General features: G+C 43.5%; 1 protein-coding gene across 1 annotated transcript in view; it reads right to left on the bottom strand.

Moving 5' to 3' along the window:
* Nucleotides 1-19,503, bottom strand: part of CDH4 (cadherin 4) — a 417,925-nt gene extending 398,422 nt beyond the window's left edge. The window contains exons 1-2 of the mRNA XM_064391991.1: nucleotides 19,371-19,503; nucleotides 17,274-17,385 (exon numbers count right to left, since the gene is read on the bottom strand). Coding sequence (XP_064248061.1) covers nucleotides 17,274-17,385; nucleotides 19,371-19,436 — 178 coding nt within the window. The 5' untranslated portion in view covers nucleotides 19,437-19,503. The remainder of the gene's footprint in view (nucleotides 1-17,273; nucleotides 17,386-19,370) is intronic.
* Between the last annotated feature and the right edge of the window lie 5,120 nt (nucleotides 19,504-24,623).

The raw sequence follows: 24,623 nt of genomic DNA on the forward strand, positions 1-24,623 counted from the left end.
AAGCTAATTTAATGATACTTTATCAAGTGCTCACATTTCCAACCACTGTTGTTCACAGCAGAGTGAAGCCTGTGTAAAAATATGTCATGAGTCAATGTGGCATTCTGCTCAAGAGAAAAGACCCACATCATTAAAATCTTAAATAAGCTTTCATTAAGTAAAATACATGAAATTAGCTCTTTCAAAAGAATTTAATTAGTCAACACATGCAGGTTGCACTCACAATCTGCCTTTGTGGTCTTTTAAGCTGTTCCTTTTCTTAAAGCTTTGTCAGAAGAAGGATATTTTTTAATTGTTATTATTTTTATAATATGGTGGGAAGGCAGAGTTTCTTTACGAAAAGGACAAAGTATCCCTTGCAAACAGCAAGACACATTTTCATTGCTGCTCTATACAGAGTGTTGCCTTGTTAAGGCAATTTCAATCATTTTACGTATCTTCATTAAGTCAGAGATACGGTTCAGCTTTTCACAGAGAAAAACCTCAGCAGCTGCAGAGAAAAGGAGGGACAACAGATTCTTAAACAGAAAAGAGAAATTACCAGTTATCTAGCTTGAAATGAAGCCTCTGGGAAGCCCCATCTGCAGTCTCAGTCATTACAAATCACAATAATTACGTGAGCTCTCAGCCCATATATAAAATTTCAATACCTACAAAGAGCTGCAATATTGCAACGTCCACAACACAGAAACATTGCCAGCTCATTTTGCCAGGCTTCAGGCTACTTGTAACACCCAGAGAAGATGAATCAATAAAATGTTATCAGTAAAACAGTTTGATTCCTGCACAGTTAAGCGCTCGGCCACTTCTATATTTCAATCCCCTCAGGTCAATATAATTTTACACAGTTACCCAATTCTCAGCAGTGAAATTATACTGGTAGATGGCTGAGATATTCTAAAGCACTTATTTCTACATGGGGGGAGGAAAAAGAAAAAAGGACAAAAAAAAGAATCTCTTGTTTCCTAACTGGTTCAAAGTTGAGTTTTCAAACCAATCTTAAATGCAACTCTTTACTCCAGAACCAGCAAATTAAGTCCCTCTGAACAGTTCCCTCAGCCAAACCCTGGGTGTCCTATTCACCCTGTGCTTAAACAGGTGTTTGGGAAGAAAAACAAGTCAAATCTGGATTTGGCCTTTCAGTTGAACTGAATCTGAGACATTCTGAAAGAAGATGTAATTTCTGCCTACTCAAGAAAATCAGCCCATTTAAGCAAATTGAACTATTCACCAATAAATTCTGCTAGGTTAGTCACCACAAGGGCTGAAGAAACTCTAAATGCTGCTGACAAAGACTAAGTGCACAGTTAATACAACTTTTTGCCTCATACCCAGATAATTCTTCATGCATACTCTGAACTTCCAGCTTCCCACCTGGGTCTGCAATGAAATAATGCCTCAGGTTAATCTCATACCTCCAGAGAGCTGCATTTTTTGCATAAATAAGAGCAACAAGTGTGATTCCAGACCCAAGGAAAAAAAATAATCATGTTTAATAAACTACAGTGCTCTAGAGACAGGGAATTCTCACAAGGAATCTCTTTTTAGATACAAATCCACCTTCCTTGACCTGACAACATCCTAATGAAACAGAATAAACCTGTTATTGGACCAGCCATGGGCACTGTGAGGTCAAGGGCAAGTGGTTTCAGCTGGACAGGACCTTAGTCCCAAAAAGCTAAAAACCCCCTCAACTGTATTTCATTTCACTACCAATTTAATCTCATTTGTCTGCTTCATGAACTCCTGCACTATAGACAACACCAAAGCACACAAAGGCAGAAAGTACTTTTTGGGATTTTTTAACTGTAATACAAACTGTTTATTCTCATATTCAGCTCTCAGCAGAAGTAATGAACATTTTAATAACAAGAAGATCCATAAAGCACCATCTTCTCTCCTGCCTCAGCTCTTTTAAAAAGCTTACTTAATCTTCAACACTTAAAGGATGGTGGAAATATCTGAGGAACAAAGTTCCCTGGTTTATATGGTGCAATTCCCTTGCCACATGTGTCTTATTGGGAAATTACATGGATTTCCCAAATACTGGCACTAAATTTTTACTAGTTTAAAAATTAGTATGAAAGGCCCAATTGCTAAGAAATAAAGCACACAAATTTATGGAAAGACAAAGCTGCACTAACCCATTAATTTTTATATTTTGTTATATCACCAAAACTGTTCTCATTACTTTCTTCTGAACAAGTTTCATAATTGCAAAATTCTCAGGCAGTAAAACTTAAGTGATCTCCATACTCTGCTTTCCTCCTAAATAATGAGCCAACCACCACAGACACACACAGGAGGAAGAAGCCTGTCTATTTCACTAGAAGACTGAGCTCATGAAAATCCAACTGCATCAATACTTCTTTTATTATTCTTTCAAACTCCCCAAATCAAATAACTTTCTTGAGCTTGGCTAGAGCCTTCTGAATAGAAATTCCACTGGGGAAAGAGGTTTTAGATTAACAGCACAATACATTCAGAAATCAATAGATAAACCCTCTGTGCAGCAGCTCTACCAAAGTCCAGGAGACTGAACTAGGGCTCAGAAAATAGGAAAAACCACTCAGAAACAAATTTCCTGATCTGCCCACTTTTGTTTTTGCACTGAAACCAGCAACATGAACTTAACCTCTGTATCACACCCAGAGAATTGGTGCCTGATGTTCTGAATCAAAAACACTTTCAATTTGTAACAATATATTTATCTTTGTATTAAAACCAGGGGGTTTGCTTGGTGGTGCTTTTATTTTAATTTTTAGACTACAGAGATAAAGCTGAAAGGCAATAATGCATCTCCAAGATAACCAGACATGGGGTGCCCATCCTGATACAAGGCAAGCTCCTTAACGCTATGAAACAATGTGACTGGAAGCCGGGTGAGGGAGAAGGGACAGAGTGAAGCTTCCAAACTTATGGTGAAAATTCTTTAAGCCCAGTCTTAACTTCAGTCCAACACCTGGCTTGGTCAGGATCAGCGTCGATTGTTCTCTATGCTGGAAGCAGGATGACTTTTACTTGATCTGTTTGACCTTTTCTCTCCTCATTAACAATTGTTTTCTCCCTTTGCCAGCGTCCCTTTTGCAATCACGAGGACTGGAGGGGAAAGGGTAAATCAGAGCAAGAGCAGGACTTGGCCAAAGAGAACTGGACAAATTTCACTGTGAGCCGCAGTCGTGCAGCCCTACTGCAGAGCACAGCAGAGCTGGCTCTGCTCTGGAAATACACAAAGCCAGCAGCTGCCAGAGAACAGAAAAGCTGCTTCTGCCTCTGCCCATGTGCCTGCTAGAGCAGTCACAGCCATCCCAGCTCTGGGGGATGTGAACAGGGCATCCCAGCTCCATGGGATGTGAACAGGGCATCCCAGCTCACCACAAAGGGCATCTCCCCACAGCTCCCCTTTGGTTCAACTCCAAACCTGCTCAGATTAGATGAGAAATGTACCTGTACTGAGACACAAGGAAGTGGATTTCCCCAATTTTTTTCCCTTGCCTCACTGGTGCTCCTGTTGTGTTATATTCATTAAATCCCGCATTTGTTATTTATTATCCTGCATTTCTGTAAGGCAAATCTAAAGAAACGTTGCCATGACAAACACATACTGTGGAGTTTTCATACTAACGTGACCCCCATGATGTCCCTTCCCTCCATTAACAGAGCCCCACTTTAGTGTATCTCAACAAGACAATCAAAATATTTCCAGCCCTGCTGCCGTGAGCCTCACAAAGGGGCCGAGCGCCAAATCCAAAAATCCTTTGCAGCAAACCAGAAGAGCTTTACACACAGCCAGACCTCTCAGATGCCATGGGCTAGGATACCATGTTATAAGGCTGTAAAACTATGGCCTGTGGCTCCAGTCCAGCCTGCAGAGTAATTTAATCTAACTCACAAAGAAATCAGGAAAATGGCCTCTGCTGTGCTGAATCAGCAGTGCTGGAAGCCGTGCCACCCTCGATCAGCTCGTAAGAGAGTGCTTTGTCCACGGTGCCAACTCTGTGTAGAGCAGCTATTGGGCAGAAGAAAGGACCAGCAGGAATATTATGTGCCAGATTTTCAGTAGATGTAAGTCAGAATACATCCAATGACTTAAGGAGCTGCACCAATTTACATCATTTCAGGATTATCAGGATTTACATCCACTGGAAGTTTCACTTCTCTTTTTTTGTCTTTTAATTAAAAGAATGGTGTGGACTTGGCAGCAGTATGAGCCTTCAAGAGACTAAGATTTGGGAAGGATCCTGAAAAAGTTTTAGGCTCAGAGAATGGCTATAAGCCATTTTTAGTTTAAAAAGATACAGTGGCCAAATTGAAATTCACAGGATGTATATAAATTCTGATCTATTCATGAGCAATATACATAAGCATATATTTTCACTCGTTACACTGGAGCTCCCTAAATATAACAATGGCAAAAGAAAAGCAATAAATGAAAAATTTGTTCATTCAATCTGGTTATATATCACAAAAAACTATCAGCACAGATGTTATCCCTATTTATGAGTCACAACCAGCGCCAAAACAAATGCCATGTATTACTTAATTCTTTTCTCCTAACTGCAAGTGCCAAAAAAATGACTGCCACTGGGATTAGGAAAAAATATACAAATGGAAAAAAACCAGGAGGTACTGCTCCTGAGGAAGAGAGCCAACTAGGCAAAGTCTGGTTTGCTCTGATTTCCAAACAGAACAAGAACAACATTTCTTGTGACCTCAGAGCAGTTTCTGTTGCTCGTCTGCTCAATTCTCAAAGCCAGATCCATCATAAACTTTAGAAAACCTGCCTAAACCACCCTCAGAAACATGCACACATCTCACCTGTTACCTAGAGGTGACCGTGGTGGGGAGAGAACAGAAGCAAAGTGGGAATCTGGTGCCTGAGATCCTGAGATGGGAACAGATTGATGCTTTAAGAGCAGAAGTGAGCAGGACCTGTAGGTGTGGCCACGGGCAGAACTACAGAGCTGCTCCTGAAGCTCTTTCTGTGGCACAGTGACCCACTCCCAGCCCAGCTGAGCCTCAGAAACACTTAAAAATAGGCTCAGAAATAAACAGGTCACTGTTACCAGTGCAGTTCAGCTGATGTGTTACACAAGAACTTAAAAATAAACTGTTCCAAGAGCCACCTCAGGAAACAATAACTTAAGGCAGAAGGCCTCGGTACTGAAGGAATGCAGCCTCATTCCATCACATCTTTTGCACTACTCACCTCTGAACAGGTCAGTTTTAAATCTCCTTCTTCCAACAAGTCCAATTTAAATGTGTTCTTCAAAGGCTTCTGCAATTTTAAGAGTATTAAATTTTATACCTACTAAGCTATTTATTAGCTGAGGAAGAACTTAATTGACATTCACCAGATATTAACTTTTTTTGAGCATGTGTTACAGATTTTGATATATAACCTTGAGCTTTTTCTTTACTTTTTGCTGTTGGATTTGTTGGTTTGTTTGGTTTCTTTGTTTTTTCCTTGTCAGGACAGCTCTCCTAAGAACAGGTTTCTCAGTGTGTGGATTCCCAACAAATTTCTCCAGGAAGTGCAGACAGATATACTGCAATAAAAGACTGCTCACAAGGGACCCGATGCAGATGAAAGGTCAAAAAACCACTCAGACTGTTAATAAACTGTTGCAGAAATATGGTCTTTGCTTTAAGACTCCATAACTTGGACCACTTCCAGACCCAACATGAACCCTGGCCCAGCAGTTCTGTGGAGTCCCCAGGGCTCCAGGCACCCACAACAATTCTTCCCACCCACCCTTATTTTAATTTTCTGTATTTTTTTCCCCAAACAGCTCCACTCCACAGATATCAAACTCTTCCCTCTTACAGGTGCATTGCCAAAGGACACAACTGCTGCATTTACAGAACTTGGCTTCATCATCACAGCTCCCAAGCAATGGAACTCGCTCTATTACTGCACAGGTAAAATTGGCTGTGCCACCAGTGCTGGTTCTGCTGCTCTTTAGTAGGATACACCCATTGCTGTGTCTCTATTCACAGCAGAAAGGGACATTAAAACTTTGTTTTATTGAAAATACAGGAAGATTCATTCCAGAAAATGCCTCATCTGCACTGATCTCTGGTTAACTCAGCACTCAGGAATGTCCACAGGGCCATGCCCTGGCTCTTCAGTGAGCAGGCTGGGCTGAAACCTCTGCTAACACCAACACAAACTTTGCCAGCTGCCCACACAGCCCCTCTGGGAGGGCATCAGAGCATTGCTGAGCTTGGAAATGCCCTCCAAGAACCATCCACCACTCACTGTCCCCTGCCCCAAGTGCCACGTCCTCATGGCTTTTAAGTCCCCCCGTGGATGGTGACTCCACCACTGCCCTGTGCCAGTCTTTAACCACCTCTTTGGTGAAGAAATTTTCATCCTGCCCAACCTAAATCTCCTCACTTTCTTCTTGTCAGGAGGTCTCAAAAGCACCTGGTACAACTGGAGTAGTTTGCTGACTAGCAGATCCAGTAACCTGCCTTTTAACTTTGAATTTCTCTTATATCTGAGACTCCAGGCAAACAAAAAAAAAAAAAAAAAAAAGAAGAAAAATCTTTCAGTAAACTTTGCACAGAGATAATCAATCTCCTATTCAGTTATTTGAACAGGCATCTAGAGTTTAGCGTTCCAGAGATCACTGAACTTCTCCTGATGAGGGTCTCTTCTGGCAGTTTGAAAAGAGGATGGGGAAATCTTTGGGTGCAATCCAAACATTTTTTTATAGCTGCAATCCTTGAATATTTCATCACTCCAAATTTTGCCCTGACCTATAGTTTCTCCTTCATCCTATCAACTATACATATATTTTTCTTCATCCTCAACCTGTCCCTTCTGTCCACAGGCAAAGGAAAAATCTAAACATGAAAAATCCTTTTTTTTTTTTAATAATGCCATTTACCCACATTGCTTTGGCCTCTACACAGGACCAAAAGGAAGCACCGAATCAATTAAAAAATGTTCAGAAGCCCATAAAAAGGTAAATAAATGGAAGCTTAATTTTCCAAAATAATTCAGGCACAAAATAAAAATATTTAAGTTTATGGAGATGAGCAGAACAGTTGCCTTTCATGTGTAACTGTGTAAACCTGTTTTGAAGGGAGTAAAGCAACCAGCCAGCAACATGAGGCTCCTAAAAGTCAAGCACCAGGGCACACAGGGTCTGAAACAATGACTTTTTCTGCCTCTCCAGGAAAGGATTTTCACTGGGAGCAAAATACTCAAAATTCTCTACCCCAGCTCTTTTTCCCCTCTAAATTGAGATGCTCCAGAAGATTTCAGCAGAGAGTCTCTTCCTCCAGCAAAGGGAGCAGCATCTGCCTTTCTTCAGTTACCAAAACAGACAGGCATGATGGGCAAAATTAAAGAGAGACACTAAACAGTAAAATATTTCAGTGTGGGCTAGACCTTCTAAAAAGCTCTGTGAATAATACAGATCTATAAAAACAGGCAGTGAAACACCCAGCTGGTCTGTGTAGGGTGAACACCTTGCTTTCCTCACCTTCCAAGATGAGCTGGGAAGTGGGAACACAGCAAAGCAGAAATCCCCAGCCATCAGTGCAAACAGGTCACACCACAGTGCATACCCCACATCCAGCTACAGCCCTGCTCTGGCTTTCATTTAATCCCGTTCTTCCAGCTCACCTTGGGATTAGTAACAGCTCTGCCACTAAAAATGGCTTTTAAGAAGCAGACCTCCAGCATCCTGAGGAAAGCCAAGCTGAACGTTTTGTCCTGTACCTGGACACAGCTCTGCTCCAGCAGTTGGGGCATTTAAACAACCCAGTGAGCAGAGAATTCCAGGAGTCCTTCCTCTCCAACAGCAACAGCATTTTGTTGAAATTCCATGAACCTAGCTCGGGCTTTTAACCTGGAACGTCTCTAGATGGTAAAAGTTCAAAGGTTCCAATGTTTGTAATTCTCATAAAAGTCGGGAAAAGTACTGACAACTGAGGACATTTGGAATTGTGTTTCCACAGATCCCAGCAGACAACATCAAGACATTACAGGCTCTGCTCACCAAGCCACCATTCCAATTTTAGTTACTGAAATAACTACCCAGAGCATGTTTTCATGGTGCATGGCCAGAGCAGAAGGCTCTATCACATGGGCTCTGCCACAGCCTGTTTTGAACTGGGTTTGTTCACTCCTTTATTAACAGAACAGATAAAGGAATGCAGCATATGCTGGTTACATCTGCAAACCACACACAAGCAGGACACAACTGTAACGCTGTTGGATGTCGAGATCAGAATTCAAAACAATCTAAACCAGTTAGATAAGGCTGATGATAAAACAAAAACAAGATGTAATTCAACAGAAGAGGAGCCAGGTAACACGATTCAGCAGGATTAATCAACTACACATATAGAAAATGACTGGGTAGGTAGCAGTTCATCAAAAAACGATGTGGGAGGTTATACTGGATCACAAGCTGAACATGAGTCAACAGTATCATACTGCTAAGAAAAAAAGCAATCATCACATTAGATAAATCAAGTGGAGTGTTGCCTGCAAAACAGGCAGAGTAATATTCCCTGTCTGTTCAGCACTGTGAGACTTGGCTGGCAGCATCACATCAACCTGGAGTATCGTGTTAGCAACAAAGACAAGGGCTCAGAGGAGAGAGCCAAGCACGACACACAAAATGCAATGAGAGGTTCAGGTTAGAGAATCTGAAAAAAAAAATTCAGTTGTGCTGGGGGGAGAAAAAAAAAAAATCAGCAACTGTTCTGTGTGTCCATGACAAATACAAACACTGTTAAATTGCTTTAAGAGAGCTCCACTTAAACTCACAGGAAGGAAAGGGAAGCAAAGTAATGTATTGGCTTTGGTCCCCAGCCATGGATCTTCAAGCCCACATCAGGGACAAAGCTGCTACAAGGGAGCTGCTCCTGCCCTGGGGAAGGAGTGTGCACCAGAAATCCTCCTGAGCCCTGGTTCTGAGCCCAGGAAACAACAACACACAGGTCCAGGTGACACCACAAACAGCTCTTGGTGGCATTTATACAGTTATCTGTTCACTCCCACTGACTACATGAGGAACAAACAGGTTATTACATTTCATACTTCAAACTAGTCCTGACTTGCACTTTATCACCTGTAGTAATTTCTTTATTTTCCACCATCTTACCAAGCTTGCATGTTTTTCTTTCATATACCAATAATTCCAATATACTTTTCTTGCTACATGGTGAAGTAACAGACATTTGTTTCACTGACCTGCCTTTCATGATTCTCTAGACATGAACTGACAGAGAGAGTTGATACATAGCTCTGTACAGAACAATTCTTGTAATCTTGACTATTTATCTTTGGATAATTGCTACATTCATAATTATTTTAAAGACAATTTTGTTTAATAAGGATTGGAATTACTATGAGAAAAACTCATTGTAACAAAATTTGTGACTAACCTCTGAACTGCTAGGAAATTGTGATTTATAATAGGCATAGTAATAGCCTTTAATGACTGCAGTGCTTCTGGGTATCAATGAAAACAGACTGGCTCATTTCAAAGCAGAAAGGGCATCTATTTTACTTTTTCCTCCTTCATGGGTGGCCCATACATATCTTCAGGGTCCTTGGAGGAGCTTCCAACACCCCCACTGTGCATGACACACAGTAACTGCTATTAGCAGGCTCGTGTTAATGGGCTGCAGCTGATGTGACCCCTGCGAGCAGCACAACCCTGAGTTACTGCCCCTGGCTCTCTGCTAGCAGCACCAGAGTAGCGAGGGCATGGCAAAAAAAAATATATATATCTATAATTTTGTATTGGAAGGGAGCAGGAAAGGGGAATATGGATGCTGCAGCCCGGGGTCACGAGGCACGGGGCTGCTGAGTGTTCCCAGTGACAGCACAGCCCATATGCCAGAGCATTTGCCACTTCACGCTCCTTCTGTGCAACTGCAATCCAAAATTAATAAATAAATTAGGGATAATGAACATAAACAAGAGAAATCGCAAGCCTGTGGCAAAAAGAGATCTTGTTCAGCCCAAGTGTTTCTCATGTTGCAGAAAACTTGCTTAGGAAACAAACATCCTCCTGAAAGAAGCGAAGTAGCTGGTTATAAGACAAATATTTTGGTTTAAACAGTAGCTCCACATGTTCTCTTTCATTCTACTAAAAATAAAGAGGAAATTGAGTGCTTTTTCAATGTAAGTGTTACATTTTCTTATGCCAGGAGACAAACTATGCCTAGGTTAAGTCTGGACATTAATGGAAGCAAACAGCTGAATGCTGGTCCCTGGTGTTTCAATTATTTGCTCTTTAGAGATTGTGCTTCCAAGAAATTAAAGAAACACAATTTCCCAGTAAAGATCACGTTTTGCAGGCTGTTGCAATGTTTTTATTTAAAGCTGTGTGATCTGTATTTGAAGAAAAGCTCAGTTCATCCCTCTGTCTTTTCACCTGTTCGCCTGCAGAGTGTCTCCCAGGTCAGAGCCCAGGGCAGGCTGCAGAGCTGCTTGCCCAAGCCCCTCCTCAGCACAGGGACAGCCCAAGCAGGCTCCAGGACCACTTCCAGGTGGGTTCCAAGTATCTCCAAGAACAGAGACCTCATGGCATCTCGGACAACCCTCAGGTTAAAAGTTTCTTTCCACATTTAAGTGAAGTGTCCTGTATTTCAGTGTTAGCCCCCATTTTGTTCTGCCCTTCCTCTGTGCACCTCATCTCAGCACATTCTCACAAGGAGTTTATACACAATTATAGAGTCTTCCCCAGGCTAAACAATCCCAGCACTCTCATTTAAAAAACACTAATAAATAAATATTAAAACAAAATATCTAAAATATATAATGGCATCCAGAGCAGTAAGAAAACCCTGCCATGGCAGGGCTGGCCAAGGACACTTCTGGGCTTTACCTGGAAAAACAACCCTGGGGGTCACACAGGCACCAAAAGGAGAATGCAATGTGAAGCCAAATCCTCTTCAGAAGCTTTGGCAGGGCACAAAAGGTTTACACACACAAAAAGGGATACAGATCAATTGCATTGAGCCTGCAGAGGCTCCTCCTGCAGCGCTCCACATCAGGATCCTGGGGAAATCTGCCTGGAATCACAGTCACAGGTTCATCCCAACCCCCTGCAAACCACTCAAAGCTGGCAAGGACTGGTCTTTGCTTTTCAAACACCACTGTCTGGTCTTAGTTCTTATTACTTCCTTTTGCCTGAAAATAAAAAATTCCACTTGAATGGCAATGGCCTTAATTCTGAATATACCACTAACCTCAAATCAAACAAACTCCCTTCTTTCCCTATGTTACTCAAATTCATTCTATGAGAAACATTAAGCAGCAGATTTCCAATGAAATCCTATCCTCTGTAGTTTTAATCTCTTCTTGCCCTTCAAATAAGACTTTTAAGTATTATCTATATTGCTAAAATATTCTATGAGCTGTGCACATGGCCCATGCTGCTGTGGAACCAAGTACTTCCCCAGCTTGAGTTTGCAATGAAATAAATTCCATCTAAAAAAACATGAGACTCATTTCCAGGGTAGAAATTAAGGCAGAAGGAGGCCTGCACATAAATATCAATGAAATTAGGCAATGAGAACTGGCATTAGGTCAATGAAAATTAGGCAAGAAAATATTTCACTGCTAGAATAAATAAGTTTCAATTGCCACATGCAAAAACCGTAATTTCCAGAATGCTTTCAGCATCTGCTCTGTGAGATCAGAGCTCATGAGCTCTGTCAGTGACAGTCAATTCCTGTACGAAGAACTGACTTCAAAATTAATATTTTCCAACCTTAAAAGCCCTAAAATGATCAGCTTAGCGTTGAAAACAACAGGTATTTCACAATAAATAACTAATTGATACTGTTCCAGACACAGCTTATTTCCTAAAAGCCTAAGCATAAATAAAGAAATTAATAAATTATTCAACAGAAATTGTTGTTTCATCTTCTTTCTTAATACCTATCTAGAATGCCTAATTTGAAGCAGCACAATTCTCTAACAGACAAATCCCTGAAAAAACAGAGAAGCTTCAAGTCTGTTGTTGGAGAAGCAGATTTATTCAGATAAAAATCAGTTAACTCCCCAGAATGCAGAAAAATGTAATTTTGCTTGGGTTTGAGGAATTTGGTTCAAAGCTCTGAACTAGAAAGCAATATATACAGTTATTAAACAGTGTAAGGGGATTAACTCTACAGAGTGTTATTGACTACTCCAGTCTCATTAACTGCAATTTTATTTAGATAAAAATGTCATCTTAAACATCATTTTTGTGTCAGAAGTTAGATCTGAAGAACAACATTAAAAATACATAGGCATCAGCAGTTCCCCGCTCTGCAACAGCTCCTTCCAGGGTCTCCCCTGGAACTCATGATGGAAATGATGGTTTTGATTTGCAACGTGCCCATCACGAGAAACTGCTTTTAAAAGAAGTTGTCCTGTGGAATGTGAGAAGTACTTTCTGAGAGGCAGCTCCACTGGAGCTTGTGCAAGCTGAACACAGAGAGCTGATGCCTGCCTGCCTCCCTTTCCTCCAAGAAAAGACTGAAGAAAGGTGAGGGTGAGTTCTGGGCTCCCGGTGGCTGCTCTCCTACTTTCAGATGTTATTAGGGAACTGTGAAGCTAATTACATCTACAATAACTGCAATAACTGCTTTTCATGCAAAATCACAGACCAGAAAATAATGAAAACACGAATGGAAAAGCCTCTCTGTTTTTTTCAACTCTGAGCAGCTTGGGGAAGGCACTGGCTATTCCAGGAGGCTGCAGCAGAGCTGCTCAACAACCTCACCAAACACCAGAAGAAATCCAGCATTCCTCAGGCTCTTCTTCCCTTTCCAAAAGCACCCTTAGGACACACCAGAGGGCACCTGGGAGACACAGGCATGACTGTGGGCAGGGCAGCCTCAGACATCCACACATCCTTCAGAGCCACACCTTGACCTGTGGGAACAAAGCTCCTGCCAAAACGGACAGCAGATGGGTACTGGGTATTTTCTGGACTCTAAACCCAAGAAAAGTGGGAAGCCTACACCACCTACAGTATTCTCCACTATCCCAGGGAGACTGTGGATGCTGGGGTTCTTTGGTCTATGCAGTCAATATTTTCTAAACAGCATTCACAGCCTTCCTAAGTTTTAATATTGGATGTGATAAGGGCTAAAAAGGATGGAGGTTTTGAAGTCTCAGTGGAGAGAACAAAAAGCTTCTTCTGACCATGAAGAACATCCTATCTCTCAAAAACTTACAAGAGATTGTCTCCATAGTGAATTCTTCTTAAAAAAAAAAGGTGTAATTCCAATAAAGCTTTTATGTATTTTTTTTAACCAAAAATCATGCTAGTAAAAAATCCTAGAATAGAAGCAATTACACTTTTATGCATTTGCATGAGCTTGGCTACCTTTGGTTTCATACATTTGCTCAGAGGAGAACATGCTGGCAGAGTTTATTCATCTCCCCACATGAAGATAAAGTGTGCTGCCACACATTTGTCCCCAGACGTGGCTGCCCACACAAGAGAAGTTCCCCTGCTCCATCAGCACAGGCACTGCTCGGGCTGGGCACGGAAACATGAATCACTGCACACAAAGGGATGCACAGAAAACACAAAAAAGCAGCTGTACCTCTCACCTGCTCGTGTTGCCTGCTGTGAGTTGTTTTGTTTAGGTGTGTTTGAGAGGTGCTGGAGCCCTGGTGGGGCCACACTGGAGAAATGATGCATCCAACACCCTGATGTCATCCCACCCACTCCCAGTCACCACAGCCTCACGGCGTGCCAATTAAACCTCAACTTCTAATTCTGAAAACCATCTTTTTTTATCAATCATAATCTTAAAAAACACTACAAAAAATCCAAAAGGGCATAAAGCCAATAGCAAAAGTATCATACTGCACATCACTTTCAGCATCCTACTCCTTCTCTCCCTCCTTCCCCAAGAGGCCACTGGTCTCCATCACTCCCAAACACTGAGTTCACATCAGGAATCAGATCCCCTGGGACACTGCTGGGCTGCTTCAGGGCAGCCCTACATGGCCCTGCTCCCCACCCCTCAGGACCAATGTCCTCACCACGTTAAGTTAACATGAATAATTAACAAAGAGGAAAAGATCTCTGTGCCACAATCGTCCTCTGCCATACTGCAGACATGGAGATCTTGCCCTTAGGCTAAAGAAGAAAATACTTAACAAAGCTATCTTAAACATTATCATGCATCAGTGATCAAGACTAAGTTTATTATCCTGCAAACAAAAACAAAGACAAAAAAGTGTAACAGATTACACCCCAGTAGCTTTCATTACCAGATGCAGTGATGGCATTTCTGAGGAAGGCACTGGCCCCACAAATCACCTCAGCTACCACCCCATCATCAGGCCACAGTGTTGGCAGTGATGTGCAGCGTGTGGTATTTGTGGCACTACTGGGGAAAACTATTTTAAGTCTAATTAACATGAAATTTTTAGAATGCAGATGCTTTTCATTTATACATAAAACAAAATGCCGTGACATTTCTCCCATCCATTTATCATAAACAAGTTAATTACTGTGTAACAAATAGCTCCTGCTAGAATCTGTATGTTTTGAGCATGTTAGAGAGCTGACTCAGGCAAATAAGATGAACCACAAAGTAGTAGCTAATAGCTTACGGCATACTTATAATAAAACAATGACTCTGTAAAAGCTCTTGTTGTCAAATTAAGGCTAAGCTATTTCCATTGGAATAAACCAATTATAAGCAGTGATTATCTGTTTAACTTGATTCAAACCTAGAATACTATAAACACTTTCATTTTGATGCATTCATAACAGTGCATACATTTGAGAGCTGGATCTTGCAAAGCTTAAAAGGGAAATGCCAGGTTTATTTATTGCCACACAGAACCATGAACATCCAAACTTCACCGTGGTGTGGAGGAATTTCACCACCATGCTGAGGGCTGCATGCTCCCTGATTTCTGACGGACAAACCTGCAGGGATAAACTGTCCCAGGACTGCCCACCTCACCTTCCTAAGGACAAGGTTAGCATTATCCATACAAACCTCATGTTCACTCCATTAAATCCCCCGAGAGCCATCCAAGCTACAGACACGCTTTTTCCAACCCCCAGATTCCAGGAAAGCACTGACAGGTGAATTTCTGCCTACTTTCCTTTTTTTTTTTAATTCAGGCAAACAGTCCCATTTGGCCTGCAGATGAATTACTGAATGCTGATGAATAAGATGGTGGTAGCTGCTGGCAGCAGAGCTTTGCGTGGTAAGATGGTGTGAAATAGTACATATGTCAATCTATCAAACATGATAATGTAAGCAATCTGAACTCATTTTTGGTCTGAACCATTGTACAATACTTCACCCAGATGGAAGAAAGAGATAAACATTTTATGCTTCAGACACATCAAGTGCTAGGAAGTAAAATTAAACCTAAACTGGAAAACTACCAATTTTACATGCTAGAGTATATATAAAGAACAACACAAGCACGAAGAAGAATTTTCTTGCCCATTATTGTATAAATTAATTAGATATATTTGCCTCCTATGATAAACAACAGCATGTATTTGACTGTAGATTAAAAGGTGCAAAGCTGATAGTTTACTTATTAGCAAACACAGCACTTGCACTTTTTTTCTTCCTTCTTTTGTTGAGAAAATGCTTTTAAATCATGGAACCTGTGACAGCATTATCAGGACATGAATCTTACAAGTGGGGCATGGATACATAATGTCCCCAGGGTGAGTTCAGCCCTAAATCAGAGGCAGGGTTGCCATGACTAATGTAAAACTACAACTGGTCCCTAAAGGATAAAATCAAACAAAAATATATTTTCATTCAAATCAACTTGACAGCCTGTGTAAATATAATTTCATATTTAAAAATTATTAGTTAACCCAGAAACAAAATGACAGCCACTGTGCTGTTGTGAAAGTCACAGCCATCCAATGCCTCTGAGCAGACCCCTTCTGCTCCATTCCTGTTCTCCACCTCCACAAACACAGCACAATTTATCAAGCACTAAACTGCAAAAAAACCACTTTTCTGAGCAAATATATTTATGAAACGGCTTTCCACAATACTCAGAGAACATTTTTTATCAAATAAATTTGCAAAGCTAAAAGAGCATGAAATCTACCCAGTTTTCAGACTGACCTGTAAAGCTGCCATCACATTTGGAGAAAATTGCTACAAAGTGTGTGAACTACTGGTATTTGGTCTCTTTAGAGTTGCCTAATCTTGAGCTTATCCATCTCAATTCCCTCTTTGGTTACCCTTCAAACTAAAAATAAACTCCCCAAGGTCTACTAATTAATGCCAGGCCAGTCAAGAGAATTCCTGAACAGTAACACTAAGACAACTGGGCACAGAAACAAAAGTGACTGCCAGCTCATGCAGAGCAAAAATGTCCAGTCCTGGATTCTGCTGAAGCCAGAGAGAATACTGACAACTCTCCCTCTCTTCTGAGAAAAATCAAAGTAACAGAGCAGGTGTTTGGTCTGGAGGAAGACAGAAATCCCAGCTATCTGGCACAGAGACATGTATGTGAGCAAAATGTATTCAGGAAAACACTGCAAAATAGTTATAAAGCTTTGAGTAGAGCACCAAGTCCTGACGTGCTCCCCAACTTCCTGGACTGCTGGGGGAGGGAGGGATTCTGATCTTCTAAAATTCTCTTGGAATAAAAATGTTTTTCTGTGTCATGCAAATATAAAGTTTAATTATTTTTAACTTGAAAAGGAGACAGAGCAATACACAGGATAATCTGCTGTTATTTGGATTATGAGACATCTTAGAGTTTACAAGCACAAAAGTGGTTATAATCCTGCAATTACTATAAAGCTAATTGGTAGTTTCTTTTTGCCTGTGTTTTCATGTTGTCAGTGGGGCAGTAATGAAAATGAATGCCACATTTGTGAACAGAATGTCTGTAGGCTTGTTTACCGCATTTCCAACAACAACGTCTGCTTTATCATCCATTTCAAAGCAGAGATAATTTAGGGATCTTTGAATTTCATACATAAAAATACTTTCTAAAATATCAGATGCTGAGTTCCTTCAGACAGGGTGGGAGTGGGAGACTCAAGAGTGAAGTGATGACCTCGCACGGCGTAACAAACAATCCACCTGAAGCAGACAGCAGCGGACTTGGAATGATTCATCTGTATTCAAAACTGTGCTCAGGTAAACCACTTAGTGTTTCATCCTCCTACAAACATAATTCTGCAGACAATTTCACCATCAAAACCAGCATCTTTAAGCCTCCTTTCACCTCCTGAAAATACAGTCATTGCAGAAGCTATTAAGCTTTTTATTCCACTTACCTTTGAGTAACTTCTGCCCTTCCATGATATTCTGGGAGATGAATGCTGTGTAGTCTTGTTCTGAGAAGCCAGGCTTGCATGTGGGTCTAACTGTAAGATCCCCATTGTGTGCCTGCAAAACCAAAACAAGGAAAATGCACACCATGACTTCTGTCATTTGGGAAAAGGTTTTGCACCCAGTGATGAAGTGTTTAGGCATGAGCAAACCTGAACAGTAAAGCAGTGTGCAAGTAGAAGTTGCTTGTGTTAGAGTGCCTATCTGTTGGAGTGGATCCATACTGTAGCTGCAAAAAATAAAATGGGCCAGCAATAGTTGCCTGTCTACAAGAGAGCATTGTTTGTAGGAAGGCTGGAATACTGGGCACTGTCAGAAGAGGGGAGGAAACAAAGAGCAGCAATTCATCAAGGCGCTGTGCTCGCTCTGGAGACACGCAAAGGCCTGATGTTGCAACATCCAAACCACCGAGGCTTGCTACTGAGAAACTGGGCAGACCCCAGCATGAAGGGCTGGAGAAACACAGGAGTCTGTGACCAGGTGAGGACACCCTTCCATACCAGACTCTGCTTGCTGCTGCCTCTGGGACCCTCCAGGCTCTGCTCCTGCCCCGGCAGTGGGAAGGAATGGAGGGATTCCCAAATAAAAACCTGACAATGCACAGAATCGTGCACAACGTGCCAGCACCCTAAGGGAAGCAGCCAACGAAACACTCAGCTGCAACTTTGGGCTGAGCAGAGGATCCAGCCCCCGCCACAAGGACGGGGCAGTCCCGTCACAGCAGCCCAGGCTCCTCGGGAGTCCCGGACCCCAGCTCCAGAGCAACTCGCTGACAGCACACAAGCCCGTGATTTATGCGCGGAGAGTGCCAGGTGATTTACGCACTAACAAGTGCTGGTGGCAGGGGATTTCTAACGCGCCCGGGCTGGCGGCAGAGCCAGCCAGAGCATCGCTTAGCGATGCTGCCGGCACCTCCGCCGCCTCCAGAGCCGGCAGCGCCGGCTGAAGCCGGGGGAGCGGCGCTTCCCCGCAAAGTGCAACTCCGGGCGAGCACCTGCCTCCCGGGGGAGCACCGCAGCCCCGCACCCCCAAACACTCCGCGCACACACCGCGCTGCATCACACACGGAAACCAACGGGAGAGAAGGGTCCTTTCGGATGAGCTTAGTAAGCACAACACAAGCCAATGTACTCGGCTTAAAATCACGCTCGGGAGACGGATGCCAGCTACTGCATGGGAAGCGCAAGGAAGCGGCGGCTCTGTTGGACTCTGACCGCGGCTGGCAAGATGTTGCCATTGGGAAACATTTCAAAGGGTCTCGCCGAGCATAGCGGGCTTCGAATCTGAAATCGCCCCATTATTAGAGCGGTGCTCGCTAGGCGAGAGCGCATCGGGGCTCTTCCTGGGCACCCACCAGCATCCACGGGGCTCGGGACATCCTCACGGATTCTACTTGGCACCGGGGGATTGAGGCAGAAAAATAAGCGGCTCTTGTTCCCGCAGCCAGCCCAGCCCGAAAGGCAGCAGCCGCCCGGCTCGCTCTGTAACACTGTAGCCACGCGTTCAGGCGCTTGTTGATGTTCTACAGAAACCCTTCAATTTCAGCCGCCGTGGGAATAAAACCTTAAAAATCCCAAACTTTCAGAGCATCACCGCCCAGCACCATCCGGGCCCGCTCGGTTGGGTTTATGGCGAAAATAAAAGTTAGGGGCTGCAGCGGGTGCGGGCGGAGCGGGGCTCGGCGGGGAGCGCGGCGCGGCCGCGGGGCTCCGCGGGGCTCGGAGCGGCTCCGCGCCGGGACGCGCCGCTGCCCCCGAAGTTTCTCCGGCGAGGCGCAGCGCGGAGCGTACTTGTGCCGCTACCGCGGCGGCACCTGAGCGGCGGCTCAAAAAAAAAAAAAAAAAAAAAAACAAACCACAATTAAAAACTGCACAGCGGCGATTCTATTTTTAAAAAAGGAGGTGCGATACGGCAGCGCGGCGGGGGCAGCGGCAGGAGCCTCGCGCGCCCACCACCATCACCCTCACTCCCCGAGCCCGAAGTTGCCGCGGCGGGCGCGGAGGAGCCGCGGCGGGGATGGCTCCGCGCCCGTTTCCACTTACCGCCGCCGAGCCCCAGACGGGCAGGAGGAGCAGCAGCAGCAGCCGCCGCCTCGGGCCGGCGCTCATGTCCGCGGCGGGCGGAGCGGTGCGGCGCGGCGCTACAGCGAGGAGCGGAGCGGAGCCGGCCGGGTCCCGCGGCCGCTCCGGGCTGCAGGTGAAGCGCCCGCCGCGCGCCGCCGCCGCCGCGCCCCGCCCCGCGCGCGCGGGCACGCGCCGCTTAAAGCGACAGGCGCCGCCCCGCCGCGGGGGGAGTGAGGGGATGAAGGTGATGATGATGCTGGTGATGATGATGGAGGGGGAAAGGGGTTCGGCGGCGCTGCCGCTTCTTCTCTCAGCGCGCTTACGAGCTCCGCGATCCGCGGGAGCCTCGTCTGTCCGGAGAAGAAACTTACGCGTCCACAAGCTGGTGTGTTCCTGGGAAGGAAGCCCAGACAACCGGCCGGCGTTGCAGGGAGGTCGTGGGTTCACATCGCAGAGCACGGTGCCGATGATGCCAAGGCTGTGGTTTGATGCCCGGCGTTCACTGAAGGGTTGGATTTGAAGATCTGTGCCCCTTGCAGCTCAGGTTTGGTGATTCTCTGATCATCATGCCTAACCCAGCACTGCCGCTGCCACCCCCAAACCACCACCCAGCACCAGACCCGGACAGCCCTGAAACACCTCCAGGGATGGTGATTCCACCACCTCCTGGGCAACCCATTCCAATGCCTGGCCACCATAACAGGAATTTTTTCCCATATATAATCTCACTCTCCCCTGTCTCAACCTAAGGTCATTTCCTCTAGCCCTCTTTCCATGTGCCAACAAGGGAACAAGCAGCATATCCAGGGGAAAATTAACACAGCCTTGGAAATGTGCTAAGTGGGCAAAAACTAACATGCCCAGGTGAAAAACAAGTGTATCCCATGAGGAAAAATAAGTATTCACAGTATTCATGTCCAGGGGCTCATGAGTGTATCATGTGAGGAGAGCGGAGCCCAGGCTGTGAGGGAAAGAAAGGTGGCGTCGGGGAGTAGCAGCAAATCTGCAAAAAATTATGTACTAAGGAGGAAAAATCTGATATATCCAGAGATGAAAAACTCAGGATAGGGTAGAGAAATGGGTCTTGCCAGGATTGTTTCCTCATCCGTATCTGTGAACCAGCCTGAGCCTGGCCCTGCTTTTTTTAGAGGAAAATAGGCTTGTCAGGCCTAATCCACATCCACATCAGTAGCACAGGAAACTAACTCCACAAAACTAGCAAATTTCTGGTGTAAAAATAAAGGCAGATCAACACAGGGTCAGAAAGTGAAACTTCAGTCAGTTTCACAGAAAACTGAAAGTGGTGTCAAGCAGAGTGTGGCTCCTGCTCTTTTCCTACAGCAGGACCCTGGCACCCAAACCCCATCCTTTTCTTCTCCAGCTCAAGGCCACAAATAGGAATTCCCAGGCACGAGTGTTTTGTGCTTATAAATCCAGCAGCAATTTGCATAAATAGATGCATATTATCTGATGTACGTGCAAAATCAGACATTGCAGCTGAAAAATCCGGCCGTTAAACCATTCTGTTGGATTTGCACGTCTCCCAAGGAATGGGACACATAAATCCACTGGCTGCATCTTTGGCTACTGAGTAGATTTAATAGCATTGTGTTAACACCTAGAGACATTAGCAAAGAACTGAGGCCTCATTGTATTGAGCTCTGTGGACAAGAATAATGAAAAGATTGTTCCAACCCCACCAATTTACAGTCTTAGTGGATTATGGGGTTTATTTTGTTTTTAAACAAGTATTTCTGAGTTTGTTATATAACATTAAATAAATGCCATCATTGTATTGGATTTAATGGGGATCCTTTTTTATGAACCACTTCCATAGAGGCAGAAATAGCTGAGCGACACTATCACAGCAAAAATAAATCCTAATATATATTTTAAAATCTATTTTTTCCCCCCTTTATCTTTATCCTTAGTTTCAAAGTTTGGAGCAGATTGTTCCAGGTTTAAGGGCAGTTGCTATTTAAATAAAACTGCAAGTGCTCTGGAGACTACTGAGGATATTTTGGATTTGGGAAACTACAGTGTGGATGTTCTTTTTCAAATACCTATGGCCAGTTATTTTGACTCTTGCTGGACTACAGCTGCTGCTGTGCAAGTGCTCGCTCTGCTTGATAACTTTGTTAATATGACAAGTTCTACAAGTATTATCAAAATAAGTCTGACACCACAACAGATTGTGAAGAAAAGGCAGAGCAGTAGTGAAAAAAAAAAAAAAAGAATTCTTCAACATGTTTACAGTTGATTTCTAATCTGATGGCAAATTGATTTTTTTCCCAAACTAGTTTGCCATCCCGCTTTTCTAAGCCGTGGTAACAAACTGTGTGCTCAAGGAATGAGGCTGCAAAGGGAGGTGAATTCTCAGTTGTATTTTCAGCAGGTGCCTCCCAATCTGAGGTGTTTCCAGAAGGAGCAGAGGAGAATCCACATCCATGTTCAGACAGTGGAAATCTCTGGTTCATGTGTGTGGTTGCTTTCACTCTACCATTTTCCTTCAACTCTTGACACTCCAATTAATTTTGGAAGGAATTACAGTGCTTCTAACTGATTCTAACTATTTGAACTAACTCCTTGTTTAGCAGCACCTCTCATGAAGTGCTTATAAAATCTCTTCCTTTGGATCTTTAAAAAAATTAAAGAAAATTTAAAATATGCCATTTAGATTTTTGTACTTTCAGATGGCAGGCCTGAGCTGGGCCTGAACATCTGTTATTTGGGAGGGTTTGCTTCACTTGGAGTCTGCCGGGAGACTGGTTAGGAATTGGTGTTGTGGCACAAAAAGGAAATAAGAAATTCCACCATCTAACACAAGGATGCTGCGAGATGTGGGGTTGGCGGGATGAGGACACTTAAGAGTGTACACATGCACAGTAAATCAACTTGCTAAACACCTCAAGAGCAAAACTGCTGATCCTAGGAGGCAACTTGCTGTACTCACAACACCCAAGAGAATCAAAGGCTCATAGATGAGCCATCTACAGAGCTGCCTGTGCCAGGATAACGAGGAGAGCAGGGCTCACGAGGGATTTCCCCCTCCTTGATGCACACATGTAATTCCTCCTGACAGCAGTGGGACTTGCACATCCCCACCAAGGGGACAACAGAACCCTTGGTGGTGGAGATGAGTATTGGATGTGAGCTCTGTGACCACAGAGAGGGAGCCAGGCAGAGGGAGGTGTGATCACTGAGGGACTGTACAACATACAATAAAATTGTCAAGCAGCCATCAAGTACGTGAAAGCATGGGAATAACAAATTAAATGGACAGGAGGTGAGAAAACAGAGTCTCAAGAGGCTTTTGCCTTCCTAGCTTGGGGCTGATATCTGAATTCCTTATCTGGGAAATATTCCCGCTGGCTTAACCTGTTTAATTCCCCGGCAAGTAAATATTTCCCTGAACTCGAGGAAATAGTTGTGGCCCAGATGCCAAGGATAAAAAGTGGTTTTATTAAAAAGTGTGATAAATGAGAAGAAATTAAATTAATACAGTGTGCAGACCTTACTGTGGGTATCTTCTCTATGATCTGGAGATTCTTGCTTTTTTAAGGAGGAGACAGCTGGGTGACCAGTGGTTTGGAGTCATTATTGCTAATTTGGGTTTGTGTCAGAAGTAGTAACAAAGGACACAACAGGAAATAATGATGATTCTAGTTTGATACATAATGGCAAATTATGTGTTTGTGACAGCAGTTCAAAAATGAGATGAATGAGCAATGCCTTCTGATTTAATATGCATTTGGATCTTTTAAAGATGCATAGGGAAGATGGGATGAGATGAAACTGAACAGTGAAGTGAAATGTAAATCAGAGCTGTGGAGAAATTAACGATCAGGAAAAGAAAGGCTTCTACCACATCTTGATGGAAACTAACAGAAGAAACAAAGGATGCTCCTTAAGCAGGAAGACCACAACCACAGAAGGAAAATAACTAATGGTAAAAGCCAGAGTTTGTGCATTTAAGTAATTTTTTTAAGCAACAGCAACTGGAACTACATGAATAGCTGGGCACAGCTCAACATTCTGGATTGCCTATGATCTGGCTCCAGTACAAAATCCAAAGACAAAATGATGAATCACAGAGGAGAAAGTGACTCGAAGAAAGAATCCACAAGAAAAGGCTGCTCTGAAGAGGCATGGGATATGCTTCAGTCCCAGCTGATTCCATCCCTGCACGTGCTCCCTGTGTGCTGGAATGGTGGGGCTGACACAGCTATCTCCCTGGTCAAACAGCTCTTTTGAAATCACATTTTCACTCCTGCCAGACAGGCTGCAGTGCCAAGGAATTTGAACCTTCTCTCTTTTAGGCTACCTACTCATCCGCACATTGTGGATCCAAGGGATTCTTCTTCCCAGCTGCCCATGTGAATGGCACTGAGGAGAACACAGCTTCAGAGGCCCTGTGCAAACCCTTCTGCTCTCTTAATTACACTGACCAAGGGAGGCCAGCTCTGGTGCAGTCTGACCTCCAATTATGAGGCACACTGTGGTCTCCTCACTGAGCTGTGCAGGCATTAGTGGCAGCATGCCAGCAATGGCTATATTAAAATCAATTTCAAACTCCCAATTCCATGTCTTTTTCACCTTAGGTGAGGTAACACACCTTCTACTAATGCAAGTCTTTGTAAAATGTTGTAAAACAAAACTGACCTGTGCAAAACAATTACCAGTTCTATTCTCTTTTTTTTTTCTTTTGTCATTTTTTGTATTCTTTCAAAATCAAAGGAAAAAGGAAAAAGCAGACCAAGAGGCTTAATAGATCTCTATCTTTGCAGTGGACTGCTGTTTAAAGAAGAGGTATTAAAAAAAAAAAATGAAACGCAGAAAAGCAGAATTAGGTTTGTTCTCAGAGGCACCAAGAGAATAAACTGCAAGAGCTCCCTGACACAGCAGGCAGGCAGCTCCCAGGCTGCTCCATAAGGCAATGCTTGATATTCATGGAAACAATGAAATCTCACCAGATTTAGTACAAAAAAAGAGATGAATAGCCAGTCTGTGATTTTACAAGCAGGAGGAAGGCCTCAGATTCCCAGTTTCCCCAAAGCCTTCACAAAGTTAAAACTGGTTTTAAGACTCTCCTCAGATGAGCACGTGTTTAAACAAAACTGTGCCATCACCTCAGGAACAGAGAGTTACCTGGAGGGTCATCACCTGCTTTACCTGGAGCAGCAATGGGAGAGCACTATCAAACACTACCACAAACCCTGGGATTTCCTCCCC

This window comes from Passer domesticus, chromosome 16 (assembly GCF_036417665.1).
Source record: "Passer domesticus isolate bPasDom1 chromosome 16, bPasDom1.hap1, whole genome shotgun sequence".
Taxonomy (NCBI): domain Eukaryota; kingdom Metazoa; phylum Chordata; class Aves; order Passeriformes; family Passeridae; genus Passer; species Passer domesticus.